At 42.3% G+C, this 25,600-nt stretch overlaps 1 protein-coding gene across 8 annotated transcripts in view; it reads right to left on the bottom strand.

The window, feature by feature from the left end:
• Positions 1-25,600, bottom strand: part of FN1 (fibronectin 1) — a 78,689-nt gene that overhangs the window by 37,325 nt on the left and 15,764 nt on the right. For all 8 annotated transcript variants that reach the window (XM_053364369.1, XM_053364377.1, XM_053364388.1 and 5 more), the window contains exons 9-21: positions 22,543-22,719; positions 21,877-22,029; positions 17,975-18,103; positions 15,442-15,585; positions 11,771-11,892; positions 10,193-10,370; positions 8,686-8,862; positions 8,076-8,204; positions 7,867-7,956; positions 7,285-7,479; positions 6,623-6,895; positions 4,615-4,881; positions 1,001-1,095 (exon numbers count right to left, since the gene is read on the bottom strand). In XM_053364369.1, coding sequence (XP_053220344.1) covers positions 1,001-1,095; positions 4,615-4,881; positions 6,623-6,895; positions 7,285-7,479; positions 7,867-7,956; positions 8,076-8,204; positions 8,686-8,862; positions 10,193-10,370; positions 11,771-11,892; positions 15,442-15,585; positions 17,975-18,103; positions 21,877-22,029; positions 22,543-22,719 — 2,129 coding nt within the window. The remainder of the gene's footprint in view (positions 1-1,000; positions 1,096-4,614; positions 4,882-6,622; positions 6,896-7,284; positions 7,480-7,866; positions 7,957-8,075; positions 8,205-8,685; positions 8,863-10,192; positions 10,371-11,770; positions 11,893-15,441; positions 15,586-17,974; positions 18,104-21,876; positions 22,030-22,542; positions 22,720-25,600) is intronic.

Raw genomic sequence — 25,600 nt, 5'->3', positions numbered from 1 at the left:
CACCAGTATAGCTTAATGTGGATGATCAAAACTATTAGGATTTGAATTCTGCAAAGATATATGCATGGTAGAACCCGAGCTTTCTGAGAACTTCAGGCTTTCATTTCAGAAAAGCAGATACCTAGCCCTCAGTATTGCAGAGAAATCTTTTGAAATTGACAGGCACTTACTGTATAGTTGCTCATGCTAGAGACTAAAGCAGGGAGGAAAAGGGAAAGAGTTCTGTGGCTCTAACAGCTTCCGGTTTCTCTGCTGACTCTCCATTCCTAGCATCTTGCCTCTGCTGCCCCTTCTCCCTTGGCTTCTTAACCACTCCATTAAAAAAAACAAACCCACAACAACTCTATCTGCAACCAAATGAAATACCAAGTTTGGAAATGATTAATTATTTCTATTAAGCAATTTTATGCACTGTAGAATTGTTCATTCTGGACTCAGAACTAAGAGTTTTCTTGAAACACAGCCTGGATTTTTTTTTTTTTTTTTGGCACAAGAACTACCAGAACTAAGAATGATTAACATCAAACATGAAATCTTATGCACGATGGAGCAAGGTTCCCTTTTTGCACCAAGGCCACATTAGCAGGATAACATATGCTAGACAACATTTTCACAACTTCATTTCATCAGGATGCTTTGTGTGTGTGTGTGATTTCTTGTTAATTTTTGCTTCTTTGTTAGCTGCTTAGGAGATTACATTCAAACCACTTTTAACTGTGGATTTTATAAGTTATAAACAAATGTTTGTAGCTGCTCCAGGAACCTTTGAACGAATGCCACCTCCTTTAACTTCTAATCTGTTACATCAGGCTTAAAACAAATGACGTTCAGCCAGTGTATCAATTGCTACTACAAGTTGTCAAATAGCCACGAGCCATTAGTTGTAATAAGCCCTTTTGAACCAGGGGTCTCTCCCCCTGCTGAGGTAGATTGGTTTTCATGTCTCTTTAAGTGACACCTGAAGTACTGGAAGGGTGGGAATTTGTGGCTGTTTTCTTACCTTAAACCCAATTCGTGGAGCTGGTGTCCAGGTAATAACAATAGATGTTTCTGTCACTTCAGTGGTATAGTGAGGAACAGAGCCTGAGGGCTGTACTATAAGACGAAATCACAAAAAGAGGTCCCATTTAAACAATATCACGACACTTAGAGATGCCAGCTTGCCATGAACTGTATTTTATAGTTTGCCTCATATTGTAAGAGTGTCATATACAACATCTGTTGCTGTGATATTTTTATTTGTAGCATGGAATTTCCTTGGACTAGTTTAATTATTTAATTTGTCAGTCGCTTATCTTGCCCAGCGCAACCCAAAGCGACTTACAACCAAGCAACTAGTCAAACCCAACATAGATACTGTACATTAAAACCAAAAAGAAAGAGAAATACATTAAAAACATCACACCCTAAAAAGCTGCAGATAATGAAAGGCCAAAGGCCTGCTTATAGAGGAAAGGTTTTGGCTGGTGCCTAAAGAGATATAATGCTGGAGCCAGGTGATACTCCCTGGGAAGGACACCCCACCCCAGAAAAGGACCTCTCAAGGAGGAGGCACACAAAGAAGGGCCTGAGAATCTGAGCACAAGGTCAGAGCTGGTTCATGTGGGGAGAGGCGGTCCTGAGCTGCTTAAAGGTCAAAAACCAGCACTTTGCATTGGGCTCTGACACTGATTGGCAGCCAGTGCAGTCGGGCCAGGATTGGAGTTACAGCGGTACCTCGGATTGCAGACACTTCAGGTTACAGGTGCTTCAGGTTACAGACTCTGCTAACCCAGAAATAGTACCTTGGGTTAAGAACTTTACCTCAGGATGAGAACAGAAATCGCACGCCAGCGACGGGAGGCCCCATTAGCTAAAGCAGTACCTCACGTTAAGAATAGTTTCAGGTTAAGAACGGACATCTGGAACAAATTAAGTTCTTAACCCGCGGTACCACTGTATATGCTTGAACCGTCCTGCCCAGTTAGCAGCCAGGCCACTGAATTCTGCACCAACTGGAGTCTTCAGAGGCAGTCCCAAAGTTTGCAGCGGGAGGTGGGCATTCTCACCAGGAAATTAGTCCTGTTATAAAGAGTAGTCTACAAACTCTGTGGGCCTAATTAAAGAGAGCTGGACTCTAGTCCTGTCAGCTGGAACCCAAATTCCTACAAAGATGGTCTTTAAGCATACTATGTGGGTAACCAGAGAGGCATAGGAGCATATTCCATGCCCCCAGCAGTTATCTCTCCATGAGAAGGAAAGAGGGTCTAGCATTCCACAGGTTCATGGTGCAGTCAAGTAATTTGAGACTCTGGGTTTGATGGTCTGGTGGTGGTGGTGGGAATGTGTACAAAATGTGAGAAGCCAGGTCTGCTATGTTTGAGAGTTGTCCTCATTTTGCTGAATGGGGGCCCAGGACTTCTACCCCCAAAGTCTTCCTGTCCTGATAGCAGCACAAGCTCTTTAGCAGGCTTTTCCAGAAGTCCTGAGATTCCTCCTCCTTGGCCTTCCTATCCCCACTCTGTTTTGCAACCATTACTACCATGCCTGCCACCACCTCCTTTCTTTCCCATGAGGAGGGGAGTTCTTGTGACAGCACAGGGAGGCAGCCATCCCAGAAGCTCAGTAGGCCAGGCTCAACTCTTTAGTACCAGGATAAAGAGTTTGCATTTCAACCCAACTCTTGCCTGCCAAAGCAGATTTAGTCATTGCCATAGTAACCAGGCTACTCTTCTTCCTGCCACCTGGTCCTCAGGGTCATGGGCTAACCAAAGGAGATGGTTCATTCCAACAAAACACATTTACGTGTATGAATGCATATGAACCCCAAACCAGCTCCTGGGTGCAAAGCTGGAAGCAGCCGGCAGAAGGCCTGAGCACTGTGCATTACTTCTGGTTTGCAAAGTAGAGGGATCTCATTATTTACATCAGCTTCAAAGTGAGTTCAAAGTACTACCCAGCAGAGAAAACAACACCACATGGCTACCAAAACAACGGGTTCCCTTCCTCTGTAAACAAGTAAAATGTTGCCAATTTGGGATAAAAATCCCTAATTAACTGCCTCTGAAGGAATGTCTGCAAGACACACTGGCTGTTGTGTAGTAGCAACTTTAAGTATACACCCAAATGCACTTAATTAAATAGACTTAGGATGTGGCTCCAAAGTTAGGTCTGGTGAGCCAGCTGAGCTAGTATAAAAATGTAGCCAGCTGCCCAGGAATCAAAAGCTATATTAAAAGGACACCTATATACCAAGTGTGTCCATCCCTCCCACACAGATGACAGGGTGACAACTTCTAAAATCTGTCACTGGTTCCTTCTGGTGAAAGCTTCACACCACATCTGAGTCACAGCCTGCTATCACTTCCAGCAGTGCTAGACCAGAATGACTCTACTGGGCGGGGGGGGGGGGACTGGAAGCAATATTAGAGTATTAATAAGTATGTAACTTAGATCCTAGTTATCAGGCCCATTTAACTTGGAACAGATACAAGCCAGCGGACAGCTAATAAAAAACCAAGGCAGCAGTTTTAAGATCAGGACTTTTCTAAACCAAATATTCTAAAAGTCTGAACCAAATATGGCTCTTTTGTACATGTGCTATGTCATTGATCAACTCAGCTTTGGAATCAGCCTGAAGCTTTAGTCTCATCTCAAAACAAATTGCAGAGACACCACCTACAGGTGACCAGCAGAGTCTACTCAGGTCTACATAACTTGTGACCCACCAAAACAAATGCAGCCTACAAGTCACATATTGTGGCATGCAAGTTGGCTCCAACAGTGCATCACCGCCACCCTGACGTTGGGAGGGTGGCAGTGCTACTCTGATCCACCACACTAGCCGCTGATGGAGAAACCTAATCCCATGCTTTGTTTTTGCAATGCCAGGAAGGCAACAAAACCAGGAGATTTACTGAGCCCCAGATGAGCTGCTATTGCATGGCCAATCTGCAATGCTCAGATGGCTGGATCACATCATCCATGACAGACGGCCATCCAACCATTAATTCTGTCTATCACAGTAGAGTCAGGCAATTCACATGATTCTTGCACTTCAAGATGGCTTTTGGATCTTGTGGTAGAAATCTGCATTTCATCACGCAAGGTGGCAATATGTATCCAACAAGGTTGATCTTGCAGAGCTGTGGTCATCAGATTACTACAGGCTATGATATGAAACCAAAACTTAGAACTCTCTCTTCAACTAACAGGTAAGTAATTCCCAAAACGTGTTAGGCAGAAGCTATGCTCAAAATACCAAGGAACGAAAGGGACCCTGACCCACTCCTTTGCCTTTTGTACTGGCCACCTTAGCTACGGTTCTTAAGGAGGTTCCAATGGAAGACTGGAGTAAAGGAGTAAAAAATGGGCGGCAATTTCCAATGCTAATGGAAGGTGATCTGGTAGTATTAGGGCACAGGGAGGAGCTGGCAGATTTATTATTTTTATACTCCACTGATGACAGCAGGTATCTCAGCACACACAACTACAAACCTTACTACGTGTAACCTCACACAGCTTCATGTTCTATACTAATAAATTTTTCTCTCTCTTTTTTTAGACACAACCTCATCATAAGCCTGGGAAATATCAGGATAACTGAAACAATATCCAAAACGGCTTCTTGCTTACAAGTTGTGAAGATTCCTGTTTCCGGGTTGCTTTGCTGGTCTCCTTTGATAGCCACTAGGGACACAGTGTACTCAGAGCCAGGCTGCAAGTTCCTCAGCTGGTATCTGGTGACTGATGGCCCCACGGTGAACTCTTTGGGTTGCCCTCCTGTTGTGAGGCTCACAGTAAGCCGGTATCCTGCAATGCGGCTACGGGGGGGCCTCCAGGTCACCAGCACAGTAGAGTCCGTCTCATTGACAAAACGCAGGTTAGTTGGGCCATCCAGTCCTAGTAGGGAAAGCCAAACAAACATCTTACATCTTCTTAGGAAGCCATTGTTCTTCCCTCCTCCCCCCCCCCTAAACATATAGAGCAAGGCTTCACACAACAGTTGCTACTGCTACCACTAGTCAGTATTTATTTCATAACAGCGACCTCACATCTATTGCCAAAAGTTAAGATAAGAACAGATAAAAGAAAGTACTTCTTCACACAGCGGAACTTGCTCCCAGAGGAGGCAGTGTTGGCCACCAATCTTGGTGGCTTTAAAAGACGATTAGACAAATTCATGGTGGGTGGGGCTCTTGAAGACGGCTAGCCACGATGGCAGCAGTAATGCTTTAGAATACCAGTTGCTGAGGACCACTGGATGGGATGGTGCTCTCCTGCTCCAATCCTGCTCCCTGGTTTCCCACAGGCATCTGGTTGGCCTCTGTAAGAACTGGATGCCAGTGGCCTGATCCAGCAGTCTCTTCTTAAGGTCTTATGAGCCACTGGAATCTGGGCTCTTATCCAAGTTGGCACCTGGATATTTAGAGGTATTTTAAAGGGGCGCAGGTACCTAATCTTCCTTCCTTGGGTTTGTTTCTTACATAAACACATACTGTGCCAACTATTGTACTGTTCCCCATATGCAGAATGTCTTTAGTTACAGCAATTAACAACCATGATCACAAAATCTACAGTTCTATCCCTTCATTGCATAGCAAAGAGGCAATACTTGTATGTTTCCAAAACTTTTAAAATAAATTGTGATTATATATGTTTGTTGTATAGATGAAATCCATAGATTTCATAAGCAAGTATTCAATTGGTCTGAAGGACTAGTTATCTTGAAGGACTGGGGGGGGGATTATTCATTGGGAAATCTTGTCTGTTCTCTTTTCCCATATACTGTATTTTTTGCTCTATAAGACTCACTTTTTCCCTCCTAAAAAGTAAGGGGAAATGTGTGTGCATCTTATGGAGCGAATGCAGGCTGTGCAGCTATCCCAGAAGCCAGAACAGCAAGAGGGATTGCTGCTTTCACTGCGTAGCGATCCCTCTTGCTGTTCTGGCTTCTGAGATTCAGAATATTTTTGTTGTTGTTGTTTTCCTCCTCCAAAAACTAGGTGCATCTTGTGGTCTGGTGCGTCTTATAGAGTGAAAAATACGGGTATTTCAATTATATCACAGGATTTATGTGAATGTTTGTCAAACTGTGGTTTAGATGAAGCAATTCTGGTCATGATCATAATGAATGGAAAGCACAGTTGCAGACACCTGTTACCAGCTCAAGCCATGCCTATTAAGAATAACTGTACTCAGCACTACATTTGGGATCTGGTCCATCACTGCCCTCAAAATACACAATTTTAAAACTGTATCACAATGACAGCACAGTAGATTGCTATTTTGCTTTACCCTGACAAGATCATGTTGACTTTCTGCATTAATATGTGTTTTGAGTTTTACAAATACAGTGGCTGTGACCAAGAATCCTTCACTAAAGGTTAGGTGTGAGTGCCTATGTATGCGCACAATATTTAATTCAACAGTCTCCATCTCAAAAAAAGGAAGTCTGAAGTTCAGTTGGAAGGAACTCCTGAACCAGAAAAGCAGCTTTTGATAAAGAAATTCTCTTGCTGAACTATCCTGGCCACTAATGTCCACATTTCTAATTGTAAATAAATATTTGTGAAATATTGAGATTTCTGGCAGGATGAAGTTGGAACAAATATATAAACATAGTTAAAGGAAATCTACTTACTGGTTGTTTGTTCTCCAGTCAGTGGCTCACTTTCTGTGCCTTGTCCGAGGGCATAGACCTTGAAAACATAGGTTGTTCCAGGCAAAAGCTCTGTGACCTCAGCAAACGAATACCTAGTAACGGGCAGCCTCTGACCATGTTCACCAGGGCGGTTAACTGGGATCACTTCTACACGATAGCCGGTCACAGCACTTTCAGGGGGGGTCCACATGATGGTGACTTTGACATCTGTGACTTCCACAAACTGCAAATCCTTGGGTGAAGGAATCACACCTAGCCAGAAAGATGCACAAAGCACACCCCTTACTGAACTGCAAAGTGACTGCAATGACAAGGAGGGGGGCTAACCTGGACTCCATAGTACAACTGCCCTTTTCATGCTGCCACATTTTGAAAGTAGCTGCCAGGTGGGAATGGTTTAAATGTAACCAAAACTAAGTAAAAAGAATGCCCATTACATCCCACTACCATATCATAGAGGAATTGATGTTCCCTTTCCCAACGTCCCTCAAAAGTCCTTCCCATTGTGTCACTCAAGAAAACCAATTAGCTTCTGGTGGAGTTGGATGAATCCAGGAAGTCCAGTTTCTCTTTCACATTTGGAGGGGGGTATAGCTTTGGAGGGACATAGGGAAGAACAGTGGAAATATAGTAGGCACTACCTTCCTGTGGTGCTCCTGTGGTCGTCTTCTGGATGAAAATAGGAGAGCTCTCCTGATTCTCTTCCACAGCATAGATGCTAATATTGTATTGAACACCAGGCATCAAGTCACTGAGCGTCACCGAGGTAGCAGACTCTGGTAGGTTGAGTTCTGTACTGCTGCCTTCCACAGATGGAGTATAGACAATTCGGTAACCTAAGGTAGCCAGAAATGCATGGTTAGCCCATGGCACAGAAACAAAACCAAATAGGAGACATCTGCTCATCCCTATGTTGAATTAGTCACCGTTATTATTCAAGCCTTTATTTGATCCTGCACATTTCAGAAACTGGACTAGTGAGCCTGCATAAATTAAAAATTAGGAGGACTATAACATTATGAATCACAATACTTCAGAGCCCTCTGCTTTTATTAGACAGGCAGCAGGATTGATAGTCACCTCCTGCATGCCTGAAATATATACTTTTTGGTGTATAAAGAGTTTAGTCCTCGGCTATATCGCCATGCGTTTGCCTCTCTTACAACTGAAGAAAAACAAAATGCACCAAAATTTAAAAACCAAGACAAGTAAATGAGCCAGACCTGTGATTGGAGCTTCTGGTCTGTTCCAGCTCACGACTATTGAAGTGTCATCAACCTTTTCCACATGGTGCTCAGGAGGAGCATCAGGTGCTGTTTAAGGAGAGAGAAAAATATGAAAGTCCAATGGCACAAAGTGACCAGCTTCAAAGGGAAAACATGGTGGCCTGGTGTGTGTCTTTCCTTGCCAAATATTGTGTGGTCCAACATACCCGTTGTCTGTGTGGTGGACAGAATTAAATCCTGCTCTCCCTCTTCTGAGACCTCATAGACCTTGACGATGTAATTGCGACCCGGAAGTAAGTTGGAGATACTAACTGAATTGACTGTGCTTGGAAGTTCTTTAAAAAGAACAAATGAAAAACAGGGAATGTTAGTTATGTGCAAACAAACAACCAGGATTCTAGTGCTACAACACCATGCACATACTTTGGTGCAAACCCCAGTGAATTCAGCAGGAATTCTTTTGAAGAAAACATGTATCAGATTGGACTGCACTGGGCACTTCTGAAAACTCCAGAAACCTGGAGTGAAACTCACTTGGCAAGAAATTAAGAGGCATGATCTGCCTGAATGAAGTCTCCATACACAATTGTATGCAGTTTCAGAAAATTCTAAATAATTCATATATCTATAATTATGAGACTTAGATTTTTCAATAGCAGAACGACAGGCAGCAATCCTTAACATAGCTGGGAATTCAAAGGGACTTACTTTTGAGTAGATATGGCTATGAGGGCAACCATACTAGATAAGCTTTATAGGCTGAAATGAAATTAACCCTGTTTATGTCATCTGCTACTGATGCTCATCCAATCTTACCCAAGTACTTGGGCTCATCCCCATCTTCACTCAGTTCATATTCCACGCGGAATCCGGAGACAGTGTCTGAAGCAGAAACCCAGGAAACCACAAAACTATTGGCTGTAATTTCTGTGATGGATTCCGAGATAGAAACCACAGAAGGAAGTGCTGTTGTTTCTCCTATCACATGAGTACCTGCAAAGCAAAAGTAATATATAAGCAATAGTTTCATGGAAGGAAAGACAGGAGAAATCAAGAGCTATTGCCTTACATAGGCTTCGATTTTATGCAAAAGTATGTTTTAATACAGACTTTTAATGCTTTTTTATTTTTGTTAATTAAATTATGAGTTAAAACTGATAGCAAAAGGGCTGAACAATGGGGTGATTTGGGGGTGTTTCTCCCCTCCTGAATGAAACCATGACATCAATAAACCCTTGCAACTTGGGGTGGGGTGTTCTTGGCTGGCTCCCTGACGGCAGAACACTCAAGGCCTCTGGGTTGGTGTTGTTGTTAAAGCACAGCATTAGATTATTTTTTATATAAAAAAAAGTTTGAAGCTTCATTTATAAATCCTACATAGTTCTTTTAGCAAAAAACTGCAAAACCCCAGAGCTCTTGAGATGTCCATAGGCAGCATTCTAGGCAGCCTCACATTGCAAGGCCAACGGAAGACACAAGCATGCACTGGAAAGGGAAGATCAAAGGGAAGCTATAAATTTTAAGATGTACAAGCAAATATGCATACCACTTGGCGACCTCTTACTTTAAGGTAAGAAAGACCAGGAAAACAAATACCCCCTGCACCCCTCCACATAACAAGATATTATGGTGGAAAGTGGATCACTTTGACTTCACCCACAAAAAAGCCCTGCATTTGCTTGTTTGCAGTTTGGCAGGTTTAATCCATTGTGGAGGAGCTTGTGTGCCTATGAATCTCTTCCACTTTAGCAAAAAGGTGAAAACTTTACAGCCATTTTTAGATTCCCCATCATAGTGAATGGCGAACACAGAGGTTTGTTTTATACAGAACCTGAAACAGATCAAAGTAGGGCTGGGCACACACGCACGCGCGCACACGCACACACACACACGTGCTATATCAGTATATCACAATGTTATACCAGTGATATGTGTCACAATGTTGAAAACCAGATATCACCCAGCCCTAGATCAAAGCAGAGAAAGCACAGAGTGACAGGGAAGCAGACTGGTTATTTTTTAAAAAATGCACAGAGACAAGGTGAAATATGAAGCTACTGGATACTGTTCTATGCCATTGGTATAAGAAATATTATGGCCAACAATACTATAGAACAAAGGCTGGCCGTGTGCTAGCAACACAGCAACTATCAGAAGTTCAGATATATGCCTGTCACCTGTTTCAAGACTGAAATACATTAAAGTGAATACTACCAGCACTGCAAACCAAATTTCTTTTTTATTATTATTTATTGAATTTGTATACCGCCCTGTACCTGGACGTTAGCATCTGTCTGTCTTGGGAGAATGAAATAATACTTACTTGAAATAGCTGTGGTGCTAGAGGTGGTAAATTCAAAACGGGTGACCTCTCTCTGGCCATAGTGCTGAACACTAATAAGCTGCCCCTCATAAACGATACCAGGTTTCAGGCCTGAGATAGTGTAAGAATTATAATAGCCTGGGATGGTGGCCTCTTTCCATTTCACTCTAGAATTTTTCTAAAGGAGCAAAACACAGAGGATATTAGGACAGGAATATGACAACAGAAGAAGTCTGTGTGTTTCCTTCATTATGAGGAAGATTCTCATTTGCATCCATTTCTAAATATCATCTGCATTTCCTTTATGGGACAATGATATGGAAGGAACACAGAATAAAAGCTTCTTTCAACATGTACCTCATGGACCAAGCCATATTTTGAAGAGCAAGTGACACAGGCACCATTTTGAATGCATGGTTTGTGATATATCCACTGCAGTTCACACATGTCATGGGAGCCGGTCCAAAGACTTCAGTGAAAAGGAGGAATGTACCGTAAACCAACTAAACAAAAAACCAAACCAAACAGATCCTAATAGTTCATATATGGCTTATTCTTTTCCTCATGGTGCATATTCCATCCCTAAATTGGCCAGAGAACAATGTACGCAAGGCTCCTGCAGTTTGTTTGTAGGAGAGGAAATTGCGTAGTTTTCGCTTGTGTGACAAGCAACACCTGCCGAAACTCTCTTCAGTGCAACTATTAAATGTGCAGGAGCACATGCCCTCTTCTTCATTTGGTCCCCAAACAGTCTTTAGCAATCTCTTTCATTAGAAGGCTGGATCTTTTGAAGTGCCTCTATGTAACCCCTTGGAGGCCTGACGTGCAATGCATCCATTAACTGCTGCATGTTTCCTATTGCAGCAGGAGTGAGGTGAAGCAAGGAACCACTAGACTTCCATCTGACCCCATGAAGCTGGTGGCTCTACCCCAACTCCCCCGACTGAGCCACTCATTGCCAAATACATGATATTTGGGAAACTTTGCTTGTTTCCAAGACCTAATCCCTGCCTCCCTTGGCAGCTACTTTGACACCATTCTGTTCATCTCAAAAAAGGTTCCTTCTTCGCTATACAACCCAGACTAATTATGGGTCATTGGGTGGATGTGATGGCACAGTACCACTCAGCCAATCAGATTTAGCTGCATCTCTTGACTTTGCTTGAAATGACGGAAAGGAACATATTCCTGTAACTATGGCAATGACGACACTGCCATTTTTACTGACTTCTGCTTAAGAAGCATCAGCCCAGTGATCACAGCAATGGAAAAGGCTCCCCTGTCTACCATGAACATTTTCACCAGTGCCCACAGTCCTCCACGCAAAATCCAGCTGCAAAATTGAGGATGGGTATTTTAACCCAACTCATCCTCTTGGTTTAGGCTAGGCCACCAACCTCGGCACACTTACAGAATATATAGATTGTTAAGTACTGAAATGAATTAAGCCTTAAGAGTAAAAATTACTTCTATTGTATTGCCATGGTAGATTGCAATAACAAATTTCCATCTGCTTGCAAGACTTCTAGATTCCTGGGACTAAGAAAAAGTTGTTCTACAAATGAAACATGTGCTTACTGGTTTCCATCGGATGATGTACTTGGAAATGTGAGAGGATTCAGGTGCAACCCACTGGACAGGATGAGAATCAGGATTAATTGGGACATCTGTGATAATAACTTGGACAGGGCCAGTAGAACCTAAAATATAATTTTTTCCATTAATTTACTTGCAGCTACATCTATGCATCTTTTTCAAGTAAATTTATTTTCATATTTCCCTCCTGTCTCCAATAATCATAACCCACCTACATTGTACAGTAATATAAGGATTGTGTTCAACTTTTTTTCCTTTTTGGCAAAACACAACACAATCTTCAAGAGTTACCGGATTTTTCCATGTATAACACGACCCCTATTTTGGGGGACTTAAATTTATGAAAATGAGGGAATATGACCTCCGTGTATAAGATGATCCCTGTTTTTTAACATTCTTTTGGAGTAAAAAAAACCTATACATGGAAAAGTATGGTATTCTTATGGTGGGATTCACCAGGAAATGAAATGTGGAAGCAGGAAATATATACAAGTTTTTGTGATGTTGGCACATCACAAAAGGAGTGTGATATGGCTGCTGCATTACACATGCAAGGGCTTTCCAAATGTATTGCATTAATTTCCAAATTAACTCACACTCAGAACTTATTGGTTCCCCTTTTCCCTCTTCTATGCTCATAACAACCAGGTGAGGTAGGTCAGGCTGAGAGTTAGTGATTTGCCAGGTCACCCATGAGCATAAAAAGTTATTAAATTCACAGCCCCTGTTTTTCATTTTATTGATGCTCAACTCATTTTAACCTTCAGTTTGTTTGTTTTGTACCACCTGCATCGAATTTCCAGCTAAATGCTGATTCAGTACAGCTTCTGAATGAGTATATGGTGTTTAGTGAGCAAGACTTAAATCCCCACAGCACATCAGCAAGGAACTGTCTGGCTCTGTGGAACCCTCTGTTATTTTAGCAATTAAATTCTTCCTTTTAAAGAAGTTTCCCTTTGCAAACTTGTTTGGACAACTGTACAGCATACATACCTGTGGAAACTTTTAAAAGCTTGAATATAAACAAGCCCCCTCCCATGCTGGGGCTAGCTTTGAAATGGTCTCAACTGCCAAAGAGATACTCAGGAACTCGGTTGTTTGATTTACCCCCACATTTTCCATCCATCGTGTATCTAAGAAGAGGCCTTGGCTACTATTCTGAGGGTACACATATTTCACATAACTCCTTGAGATGGGTTGTTGTAACAGTCGCACAAGAATACCGGGACTCAATTATAACTGCAAAAGCCAACCAGAGGAACCTGAGGACTTGTGTTTTCATTTCACATGCCTCAAGATGTACTATTTCTCTCAACAGAATGCTATCACTTTGGAGTAGTGACACTCATGCAGGCCACACTCCACCTCATGTTCTATGTCCTGAGTCTCACTGCTCAACCAGCCCCAAAATAAGTCTTGCTATTTTCAGGGGTGCTATCTCAGAATTGTTATCCTGAGGTAATAGAACACTGCCTACAGGAACACGGAATCCCAGGGTGCTTCAGCCCTGAATGCATGCTGACCCTCCAGAGTCAACATTCTTGTTCCTCTGGTGAACTGTGAATCCCACAAAGTATACTTTGTCACAAAGAAGGCCTAATCTAAGAAAATCAGTCCTTAATTTTCCATCTACTACTGTCCCTCAAAGAATGTTAACTGGCAGCAGTCATGGGAAGAGTCAAATCCAGTTCTCCAGCTTCCTGTGGGAACCATCTTCCATGTGAACAGTTATAGGAATTGTTTTGTGCAACATTGTTAACTGCCTTGAACATGCCAATGGAAAAGCAGGATATTAACTCAACAGATAAATAGTCTTGAGTGGGGCTGTCAAATTGGTCTGGGCTGCATCTCATTCAACATTTACTGTTCCCATCTCAGTACAAAACATACATATTTTGCAACAGGTGGAACATAGTGCATGCATGTTTAAATGTATGCCCCTTTCTACTACAAAATTCATAAAAATGGAACCCAGTTCTTTCCTGATTACTACTTACTTTTCCCAAGAAAAGTTTGTGTTACTATGCCATTCTCAGCTGGTGCAAGTTATGTGTACTCAGTTATCTATACCAGAGAACAAAATGTACTTCCTTCTTCAACCTCTTGGATATTCCCTTGAATAAACAGATTAGAAGCTCTAACAAAATTATGGACTATTATCTCAGAAGAATGACTATAAACCATTCCAAAATTGTAATGGACTATTAAGGAAGGAAGGCAAGGTGGAAAAAAGGTCCTTAATTTTCCATCTACTACTGCCCCTCAAAGAATGTTGAGCTGGGAATGTTTTTCCCCACAACACTGGAGTTCCATATTGCTTAAGGTAGGGAGCCATCCACTTAGTAGGCAACATCTTACCTTCCACTTCGAGCACATACTAGCTCTGGGTGGTTTGGGTCAGCACATGATAAGCACATGATGAATGGAAACCCTGCCTTGCAGTGATAGGATTTAACTACCTTTTAGAACTTTCTGGCCATATAATCCGGCAGCCAAGTTCACTGACCCACAGCAAAGCAAGACAGCAAGACTGTCTAGGTCTCCCCCTAACAAAATACTGTATATTCATCACTGACTCAGCCTGGAACAGAGGTGTCTTTTGTTCCTTCATCTTCAATGGGGTAGGATAGGCAACTATGCTTGAGTTGCACACAAGTCTTCAGACAGAGCTCCAGTCCAACCTCAAACCCTGTCTAATCCTATATCAGCAAAAAATTGGGAAGAAAAAAGACACACTTCCCAAAGCAAATCTTGCAATTCCCGGGCTATAATCCCAGAATCAATATGCGGAAGCAATAAACTCCTGCTTACTCACAAGTTATTTATTTTGTGGGATAACTAGGCCACCACCTACCACTAGGCACTGTTATGCTCATCCATAAATTTAAAAGCTAGTAAAAACAAAGCTGCAAATGCAGTTTGAAAGCCCAAAGGTCAACTCAGCAGCCTCTCTTATCAATGTATGCGCATAAGGCTGGAGCTGAACAAACAAACTCGTATCAACCACATCTATGCAAAATTCCTGGAACTGGATGATCAGGACAGTTCAAACATTTTGTTCAGAAAGCTGGTCATGCCAGGTACTAAAAGCTATCATCCTTGCCATGAAGCTGTTAGAAGCATAGAAGCAGTCCCACCAGGAGAAAAAAAGTATCTAACAGTGAGCTTCAAAATCCATTTTAAAAAAAAATCAGTCTGGACAGCTAAAAGAAGGAAAGGTGTGTGCAAGTAAAGAGAAGGAAAGGTGTGTGCAAGTACAGAGTAACCATTGCCCTGAAAATCAATATGGTGAAGAGGCAGCTGGAAGGATGCTAAAATGATAATAATTTAAAAATCACAATGTGAATAGTATAGAGACCCAAATGTACAATTCAATGGAAATAACATTAAAGACATGCAAGTTTGATTCTTGTAATTCATGGGACACATGTTTTGGACCTGATTACTTTCTAACTTCTCTCTCTTACATTAAAAATGTGATCAAAACCATAAAAGATAAGATTCTTAGGAAACAGGATTCTCTGCAAGAGAAAAGGGTCTTATGCAAAGTTCTGCTCACATGGAATCACTGAAAACAAGAAAACATGCTCAAAGGATACATACTGGATCCTTTAAAAAAACAACAACCGATTGTTCATCCCACAGCTTCTTACCTGTGTATGCGGTCAAAGGCTGGCAGTGCCACTCTCCAATGCCACGGCCATAACAGTAGCACTGATATCTGACACCATGAACGTGCTTCTCCCACGAATCCCCAATCTGGTAAAAGGTCTGGCTTTCAGAATCTTGGCACTGGTCTGGAAGCAGAAAACCAAGTGGGGAATGTGTGGTTATTTCACAGAAATTTCAAGTGTGGGGTTCTTCAGGCTTACAGACTCGACACTCCTGTTTCCACATTTCCATGTGGCCCTTTGAAATTCCCATATTTCCCCCCCAACTTGCCTGTGCTCTTCACAAGAAGTGGGGTTTCAAAGTGGGCCCAGCTGGGGCTTCCCCATCTGTTGCAATAGCATAGCCTTGGCATGTCTTTTAGAGGGGCAACCCATCAGGATCCATTTCTCACTTGAGTCACTGGCCCAGGGTTGGAACCTTATCACCAGCAGGTTCCTGTGCCTGAATGGAATTAATTCCATTCAAAACCTTGCTCCTTCCCACCTATTAAGGGAAAGTCACATGCCCAAGGCCAGATAGAAAGACTACAGCAGAGAACCCTTCAACACAACTATCACACAACTTACCATTATTAATTCTATCATGCAGACTGAAAACTAAAGCTGAGAGGAAAGGATTTAGTCAAGGAGTCTGTGGCTTTCTGATGTAATGTCTGATAAGTAGGACACATGTACCATAAATAATTGTATAGAAGGGAATCGTTTCGGTGGGAGCAGATTTACTCGTATTTCTCTAGGATTCTATTATGAAAATGTGAAAACAGCCAATAGTGCTTTTGGGGTACGTGACAAATATACATCCCATTTGTATCTCCACCAATGGCCAAAATTTGCTTTCTTTTAAATTCAGTTCTGCTTCTGCTGATAACATGAAATAGCAAAATTTCAATGTATTTTAGGGGTGTAGAATCATGCCATTTCAATATTTAGATCTTTGTATTCTCTTATTCACTGTCCCTGTAATTCTAAACTATACTATTAGGAGCAGAGTTTTAAGTGGAAAGTAGATTCTGAAATTCCAGAATACTTAAATGAGCCTTAATCATGTTGCTTCACATTTATCTTAGTGCATTGCAGATGGGAGCTTTATTAATAAGTTTTACTAGGTGCTAACTGCAGCAATTTCCCCCAAAAAATGCATGGCAAAGATGGAAACAGCCCATTTTACAGAACTTTCTAACTCATTTTCAAACAAAACTCCCTTTCCCCCAAGGAGCCATTTGCAACAGCCTCACATTTACTAAGCTGCAGAATGTGGTTCAGTAAACCTGCACAGATCTATTTTAAATGAAGAAGAACTTAACCACTAGGACCTTATAAATGCTTGCCAGGAAAAACATTAAAGCTCCCCAGGGATTAAATAATCAGCTATCAAACACCCAGGCCTAAACATGCAAACAAAATTAGGAATGTTTTTTTGGTCAGAAAACAGCCATGTGTTCATTCTTAGAAATAGTCTTAGCTATGACCAGGTTCAAGAGTGCTGTTCACACAATTCAAATCTTCATTAGTCCTAGCAGAGTGCAGTCAGCCAAGTAAAACAGGCTTAGCCTCAGGTAAGATAATATTTGCTAGAACTGGCTTTGAAGCTTTTGGTTCAAGAGACTAGAAAAACTTCATGGTGAAAGTTTCAAACTGTGTTCCCATATGAGGAGAGGCTATGCTATTTTGGGGCTTTCTAGTTTGGAGAAAAGTGAGTAAGAGGGTGGATCGGGTCAAAGAGAAACCAAAGTCATCTCAAAATGTTCATGGGAGTAGTTTTAAAAATTATTCCAATTTGCATCTTTGAAAATTAAATGCTATGGCCCCAATTCATGGGCAAGCAGGGAGATTTGTGTATACTACAGGCTTATAAACAACCTACATTCAAATGCTGTGAAGAGGTGGTATATACTAGTTACATTAGCAAAGTTTTAAAGGTAAAGGTAAAGGTACCCCTGCCTGTACGGGGCCAGTCTTGCCAGACACTAGGGTTGTGCGCTCATCTCACTCTATAGGCCGGGAGCCAGCGCTGCCTGGAGACACTTCCGGGTCATGTGGCCAGCGTGACAAGCTGCATCTGGCGAGCCAGCGCAGCACACGGAACGCCGTTTACCTTCCTGCTGGTAAGCGGTCCCTATTTATCTACTTGCACCCAGGGGTGCTTTCGAACTGCTAGGTTGTCAGGCGCTGGGACCGAACGACGGGAGCGCACCCCGCCGCGGGGATTCAAACCGCCGACCTTTCGATCGGCAAGTCCTAGGCACTGAGGCTTTTACCCACAGTGCCTCCTGTGTCCCTCAGCAAAGTTTTAGGTAGGCAGTATTTGGTAACAGATTTTTGTAATAGTTTTACAGAGAATGCAGCCTTTAAAAGATGGTGTGAGCTGACTTTTAACATCAAATGTAGCTTCACCCATTTATTATCATACCTGCTATCAAACTGGGGTTTGGCAAAAGCCTAACTGTTCATTAAGTGCCTTCCCCCTCTCTCTGGCTCTCGATATCTCAGGAAGTTCAGCTGAGAATGGACTTACCCACAGGATCACATTTCCATCTTCCCCGACCTTGACCAAAGCATGTACAGTTCAACATGTGTCCTTCCTCATGGCGTTTGTGGAAGGTCTGGTTTACATCATAGGTGACCCCATCAACTATACACTGGTCTGTTTTAAGATACAAGTACAATATTTGTGCTATTGATTACTTTGAACAAATACAGCTAACTGAACTCTCATCCGATTAATGGTGCTCTGTTGTGAAACAAGTTGCACAAGTTTTTCCAAAGGACAGCAAAGTCACCTACAGAGAATTAACCAATTTTCACATAAACACAGAAAACTATAGGTCTACACAATCAGGTTAAAATACCCCCTGCTCCACAAGCTTGCATTTTTTCTTGGCACTGAGATTCTGATGCAAGAAATAAAATCTAGACAATATGCAATTTCTATAAAGGGCTCATTCTCTAAAACCCCTTAATGAAGTCTCTGACCACTATCCTGCTGTTTCTTCTACAAGACTATTAGACATCAGGCAGCAAAGTACTACTACTAAACATTATATTTGGGACCAACGTGCTTTCTCTCTTGCTTCAATCCTTAGTCTTTGTTAAAAAACCAAGCAGGCTAAAGAGAAGAAATAGAAACAACTGCAAATCCAGGCTATGGCCTTGCACATACCCATACAGACCTTTGACCTGAATATTAAAGAAAAGCTGGTTTTATGGGTGCAAAATAGCTGTATGCATCACTTATATCCTCATCAGCCTTATAATCTCCTTCATGCATACTGTAATAGAACCCTGTTTCATTCGATCGACTGAAATGTTAACAGCTGACACCCTAATGCAGAGCTGTGAATCTACCCTATTTCATCTTTAGAGGAAAGTGATTCAGGCATTTAAACCCTACCCAGCGATGCTGCACAGCTTCCCTGCCCCCAACATCCAAGTGCTGAGAATGGACATCTACAAAAGGGAAAGACACTCACAATATCACCAGAGGTCAACTCATGTGGAAGTCCATGCAGAGGATTCCCCCTCAGCTCAGTGTGTGGACTGAAGAAGTGGTGCAACAAATGGGCTGCAGCCAGTGGCACAGCCCCTATAGCCCCTTTTCCTCATGGAGCCAGTTGCATGTGGAGGGGCTTCTGTTCACCCAACACTCTTGTTGGTGTGTATGTGTTTTTTAACATTGGTTCTTTCATGCTATAATTACTCTCAGTATCAGTCTTAGGCCTGGGTGATATATCAATATATCACCCAGGACTGGTATGAGGGGCAGACCCCAATAATGGTTTAACTCAGTGAAACTGCCACCACTCCTGAGTCCCTCCAGGACCCAGTGTGCTGAGGGAGAAACAGCTGCAGCTGGGCAATAGAAGCAGATATCCTGCTGAGTAAAACCACCATCACAGTCTGCCCCTCATGCCAGCGCAGAGGGAGAAGCAAGGTGTATCGCTGGGCTCCCTCCATCTTTGGGCAAGTGTGTGTGTGTGTGTGTGTGTGTGTGTGTGAGAGAGAGAGAGAGAGAGAGAGAGAGAGAGAGAGAGAGAGATGCCTCTTTCTCCTGAGAGAAGGAGGTTGCTTGCCCACCAACCCGCCCATGCCGGTGAAGGCGGAAGAAGTCCTGCAGTCGGAGTCTGTCAGGCTCTATCACAGGATGGGCTCGCTTAGCTGTGGGGCAGGAGCCCTCCTACCCCCCAGCTGAGTGGATCTGGTTCAGCTGCTTTGGCCCCGACCAGCAAAGCACTGGGGACAATGCATCTTTTTTCAACATCACGGCATATCGCCAAAGCATGATGTTTGGCTGGTGATACACCCCAGTGTTGAAAACCTAATATTGCCCAGCCCTGTTCCCAATTTCTTTACAAAGGTTTGAGAGGGGATACTGAATTTCATAAAAAGACTGAAAAGCCAACACAATTCAAAATCTTAAAATGTATTTTGCTTTCCTTCCAACACCAATCCCTCAGGTGTACAGAATAACAACTTGTTCGCCTAGTGGCAGTAAAAATCAGCTTTAATTCTGAATCACCACTTCAGTGGAGAGTACAGTAGTGACATAGCAGGGCGAGCACAACTAGGGATCGCTCTAAGCCTACCTACACTTTGGGCAACACTAACACAGGGAACTGGGGAGTTACGGAGCTACATAACGTGCCAAAGAAAAATCAGGAACAGACTGTCCCCTATAAATTATATTCCATTTCAGCAGCAGCTGGAAGTCTTCTCTCCACCCTGTTTCTTCTAAACAGTAATCCACTGGTGTGAGGCAAATGCGAGATGATGAAATGTCTGCACTCTCACCTTCTTTTATTTTTCTTTCATGCTGTCTAAGCACTTCTCTATCCATAGACTCAGGAACTTTCAGTAGAATTTCCTACCCAGTTTTCCTGTAGATTAGTGATTCCTCCTCATCCAAGGAAGACATCACTGAAGAAGGGAGAGTAGCTCCACACTCGTCCTTCGGCACATCTGTACCAACCAAACTAATCTGGGAGTGGTGTCTACATGGTACCAAAAGGGTAGATACAGGAGATCCTATACTAAAGCGCCTCAGATTCTGTTTATGCAAATTAGTATGCATGCATTTCATCTGCACATGCTTTATCCCATTTCAAAGGGGATGTATTATATTTACTCAGCAATTCTTTTCTTTTTTCAAGGTCAGAAGTCTGAAAGCTGGCTTTGGGCACCATCCAGCATTGGAGTACAAAGCAGCATTTGAGAAGCCAGAAGATCAGCCTAAGATCTCAGATTGCTTGCGGTGCATATGGCAAAGCAGCAGAGAAATGAGTGCAGGCCCACTGCCATGCCATATTGTGGAGCTGCTGCAATTTACACCATCCCAGCAGACTGGCAAAGGACCACCAGCGTCACCTAAACTTCCACCCCTTCATGGTGGAGCCAGTTTGACACTGCCTTGTGCTGACCATCGGATTTCCAAGCCCAGACTCACGCTCTCCTGTGGGAAACCGCAAGGAGACAAAAATGGTCTGTACGAGGCCTCAAATGCACAAATGGTAAAGAAGGATTCAAGAAGTTTGTGTGTGAGATTTTTGTCTCAGAGCAAATGTCTATGTGTCTCTAGCGATTTTCAGGAACTGAAATTTTCCACCAGAGACTGCTACACTCCTCATAAGATTTTGCTCAGGAGAGCAAAGAGCCTTGCCCATTATTACTCATAGCTGCACCAAATGCCCTGAGTTTTGCAGGGATTCCCTCAATTCCCAATGAAGCCAATGGAATAATGTAATCTAGAAATTAATAAAGAATTAAGAGAGCTTTACCATATCTGAAGAAAAGCAATGACAAACCTAGACAGCATCTTAAAAAGCAGAAACATCACCTTGCTGACAAAGGTCCGTATAGTTAAAGCTATGATTTTCCCAGTAGTGATGCAAGGAAGTGAGAGCTGGACCATAAAGAAGGCTGATCGCCGAAGAATTGAATTCTGGTGCTGGAGGAGACTCTTGAGAGTCCCATGGACTGCAAGAAGATCAAACCTCTCCATTCTGAAGGAAATCAGCCCTGAGTGCTCACTGGAAGGACAGATCCTGAAGCTGAGGCTCCAATACTTTGGCCACCTCCTGAGAAGATGAGACTCCTTGGAAAAGACCCTGACGTTGGGAAAGATGGAGGGCACAAGGAGAAGGGGACGACAGAGGACGAGATGGTTGGACAGTGTTCTCGAAGTTACCAACATGAGTTTGACCAAACTGCGGGAGGCAGTGGAAGACAGGAGGGCCTGGCGTGGTCCATGGGGTCACGAAGAGTCGGACACGACTAAACGACTAAACAACAACAACAAAATCATATCTGAAGATTACCTTCCCCCTTGCACCCACATCATAGGACCACTCTAGATTAATCCTTGTCATACAGACTGCAAATGGCCGTATCAAATTGAGCATACAAACAGAAATGGGCAAATACCTCTAAGCTGAGAATAAGCAATGCAGGTCCACTCTCCACGCCCATTTCCCATACAAGTGCACCTCATCATATGGCCCATGTCATGCTGTTTGTCCCACTGGTCTCCAACACGGTACATGACTCCATCATTGGTGGTACAGATTTCCTCATGAGCTGTTCAAGGAATAATAAAGAGTGAGGTTTGTTTGTTGGGGCCTATGTTTGTGTATGCCATACCTCATATTAAGCAAAGTACAGTGGCAATCTTCTTTTTTGAACAAACAATTTTGTTAAAATATTTGAACAAATTTTCATTCTGTCTTACTGATTCCATAAGAGTTTTGATATCAATGTGTTTGCTAAAGTTGTAATGTAAAACTATTTCAGCAATGCATATCAAATGAGATTAATTTACATTGGGAGGGGGGGTGCAATTTGGAATTTACAGCTACTGCTGAAGCTTGCACTCTTATTTTGAATTAAGGAAAAGATGCAGTCCCACAAGATTCTAGATTCCAGAATGGAATATTGGCTGAATATGATTGAGGCTAATATTTATAGACAGCTGCTGAGGCTTAGTGATCTTTCAGCATCACATAGACAAAATTCTTTCACAATCCGCAAAGAATTAGAGCACCAGTCAAAGATCTTAGTACTGGACTCTCACTAAATATGTGTTCAACATACCTGCCATGGGACAAAATCCAAATTTTTGATCAGCGTCATAGTTTGGGGTGGTTCCACACCACTTCATACTGTCTCTCCGTCCCTCAGAAGTGCAGTCAGTGTAATTCTGGTTGTTGTAGAGGAAGGGGAAGTGGCACAGGGCACCATTGGAGTTACCACCACGTGTCTGAACCAAGACTGCAAGACAGAAATAGCCATTCAAGTGGACATTCAAGAAATAGCCATGCAAGTGGACCTTGCAAAGCCTTATCTTGACTTCTTAGCATGACTGCCATTCACAGAGACCCATCTCCATAACATCACAATATCCAGGATAGTGGTGTTTTTGATATGTCACTTCAGAGTATGCAATTTGCTGCAAGACAGAGTCTTTGCTCTTAAGAAAGCTTGATTTGAATTCCAGCTCAGCAGGGCATTCCTTACAGAGTCCTAATCCTACACAAGATCAAAAAACCTATACAGAGTCACCCTCAACCAAGCACATGCCCCCAATTATTATGTCCATCACTTTATTAGTTATGTGATTAAGTTATGTTCTTTCTGAAGAAAAAAATTAATAAAATATTAAAATAAATTTGCGAGAAGACTTCATGTATCTTCAGCCACAGCCTTTGGTTCCTACACAGGGTTGTTGTGTGGGTGAATGGAATAAACATGCAAAGCATCTAACCAATATGGTCTACACTCTGGTTAAGTTGCAAAAGCAGTCCTCCATCTGTACACAAATGGTTTTCTCCACCCTCTCAAAAAAAGTTCCTGGCAAATGTGAAAACCAAACTCTGCTCTGCTCAAGAATTGTGAATCTAATACAGTCATCATTTTCATTCCCTGAAGCTTCAGAAATGCAGCTGATCCTCAGGCTTTTTTTAAAACAGGGCCTCATCTATGCTCTAATCTAGAGACTGGGCGGGGAAAGATAAAGACACATCGCTGGAGCACTGGGAAACCGGAGCAGATGATGTGCACTAAGAGACATCTCTCTGCTCTTTTAATTTTTGAATTTTTCAAATTTTACAAAACAATAAAAAAAACCAAAGCAAAGTACATATCCTTTGACTTCCCTCCCACCCCTTTGTGGGCCCTTATGTTATAATTATCCCCACTGCATCTCCTTTATACTTCCAATTTTTACTAATCCTTAATTATTCCTTATTTCAATTCTTTAGCTACAAGTTTACATCAAACCTGCTAATGAATTTAATTGTTTGCAATAATTTTTCAAATAAACTATATATTTTCCCCATTTATTAAAAGTTAACTCTTCCTGGTTTTTAATTCTTCCCATGAGTTTTGCCATTTCGGCACAGTCTATTAATTTTATCTGCCACTGCTCCTTGGTTGGGGCTGTATAACATCTCTCTGTTCTTAATCATGTAAATAAAGGAGAGGGAGATAGAGGGCTATTTTAAGTTGGAGGCAATGGGAGGTCTTAACTCACTGACTTTACAGCTTCATCATAGTGCAGAAGTAGCTACTAGGGCAGGGCAGGGACAAATTTACTCAAATCCTGGAAAATCAGTGGGATGGTGGGCAGATTGCCTGAGAGCAGAACCACTCTCTAAGCCTTTAAATAAGACCTTAACTTATATCCCTAATTACAACCCAATGGTTTAAAATAGCCAGTAAGACTAGGCAGATGCTTGTGTGGTTCTATTTTAATTATTCTTTCCCCTCTTCCATGTGGACCTTGACATGGCAACATTATAATCAATGCCACTCCCAGTTGCTAAAGGAAGCTCATTCTTTAAAAAGATCAAAGTGGGATAAAAGTAGGTGCAGCATGAAAGTAATGCCCCAATTCCTGGCCACAGAGTAGGCAAGCACATGAGAACTTGGTTGTATGGAGTCCGGTATGTTGTTGTTAGCAGCTGTTGTTACTTTTGGAAATGAAAGTGATGAACAAACATTAAGTAAACAAAGGAATGAAACTCAGAAATGATGGGGCAGCAGCGCTTACCTGACCACTGGTTGGTTGTATTGCTGCTGCTTGCTGAGATGGAGGTTAAGGAGGAAGACCCAATTGCACTGGACTGGTTTCGCTGGTGCATTTGCACTGGACTGGTTTCGCTGGTGCATTTGCACCATGCCAGTCTTGCCTGCTACCTCACTCCTCTCCCTCCCAGTAAGCAGCTGACCACTGGTCCTGTCAGTGCTGCGTGCCACCAGCTATTGCAGTTCTTGTTACTAGAAAGCATCACCTGAGCTCTAATGCTTCCAGGGTTTTTTATTGCAACTAAAAGAGCTAGGAATATACTCATTTTAAGTAAGGAGGCAGATTACTAGCGATCCAAAGTAATTATTAGATTATGCACTGGAGAACACATTTTACACAGATCATGACATTTACAAACTTTGATTTTGATTAACAATGCAATCACATCAGGTCTCCCTTTCATGTGATCTTTTAACCAGTGTGCTTATTATTTATTTATTTATTTATTTATTTATTTATTTATTTAGGTATTCTATTCCTTTCTGCCTTTCCTCCAGGGAGCTTAAAGTGATGAATATGGGTCTTCTCCCTGCTTCCTGCCCCTGATTCTTACAAACCTGCAAGGCAGTGAGCTGACAATGTTTCAAGGTCATTCAGAGAGCTTCATGGTCAAGTGCATATTGGAACTGTGGTGTCACCAGCGCTAGTGCAATACTCTATAAACACTCGTGCACCTTGATAGCCTGTAATGGGGGACTGGAAACTGGAAGCTATAGCAAATTACACCAGCTCAGCTGCATTAAGAATGGAAATAAAAAATGGAAGAAAGACACATTGTGGAGCAGCACCGGCACATTAGCAAACAAGATCAATTAACTGAGAACCCTAAAATCTGGGGAGAAATTCAGATAAGGAGACTCCAGCAGGCATCCTTTATCTGAAGCACTTTAGCACTGGGTGTATTTCTTTCGTATAATGGACAAATCAATTGTTTAAAAGCATTAACATCATTTGGACAGGCAGCTTCTGCCTTGGTATTATAAAGCTAGTAGCTCCACTCCCTGCTGCACTATTTCGCTTTACAGGCAGATCCCTGCTTTAATGCAAATTTCCCTCCCCATCTCA

The sequence above is a fragment of the Podarcis raffonei genome, chromosome 1 (assembly GCF_027172205.1).
Source record: "Podarcis raffonei isolate rPodRaf1 chromosome 1, rPodRaf1.pri, whole genome shotgun sequence".
In the NCBI taxonomy this organism is placed as follows: Eukaryota; Metazoa; Chordata; class Lepidosauria; order Squamata; family Lacertidae; genus Podarcis; species Podarcis raffonei.
Note: the sequence above shows the minus strand (reverse complement) of the source record. Positions and strands in the feature narration are given on the sequence as shown.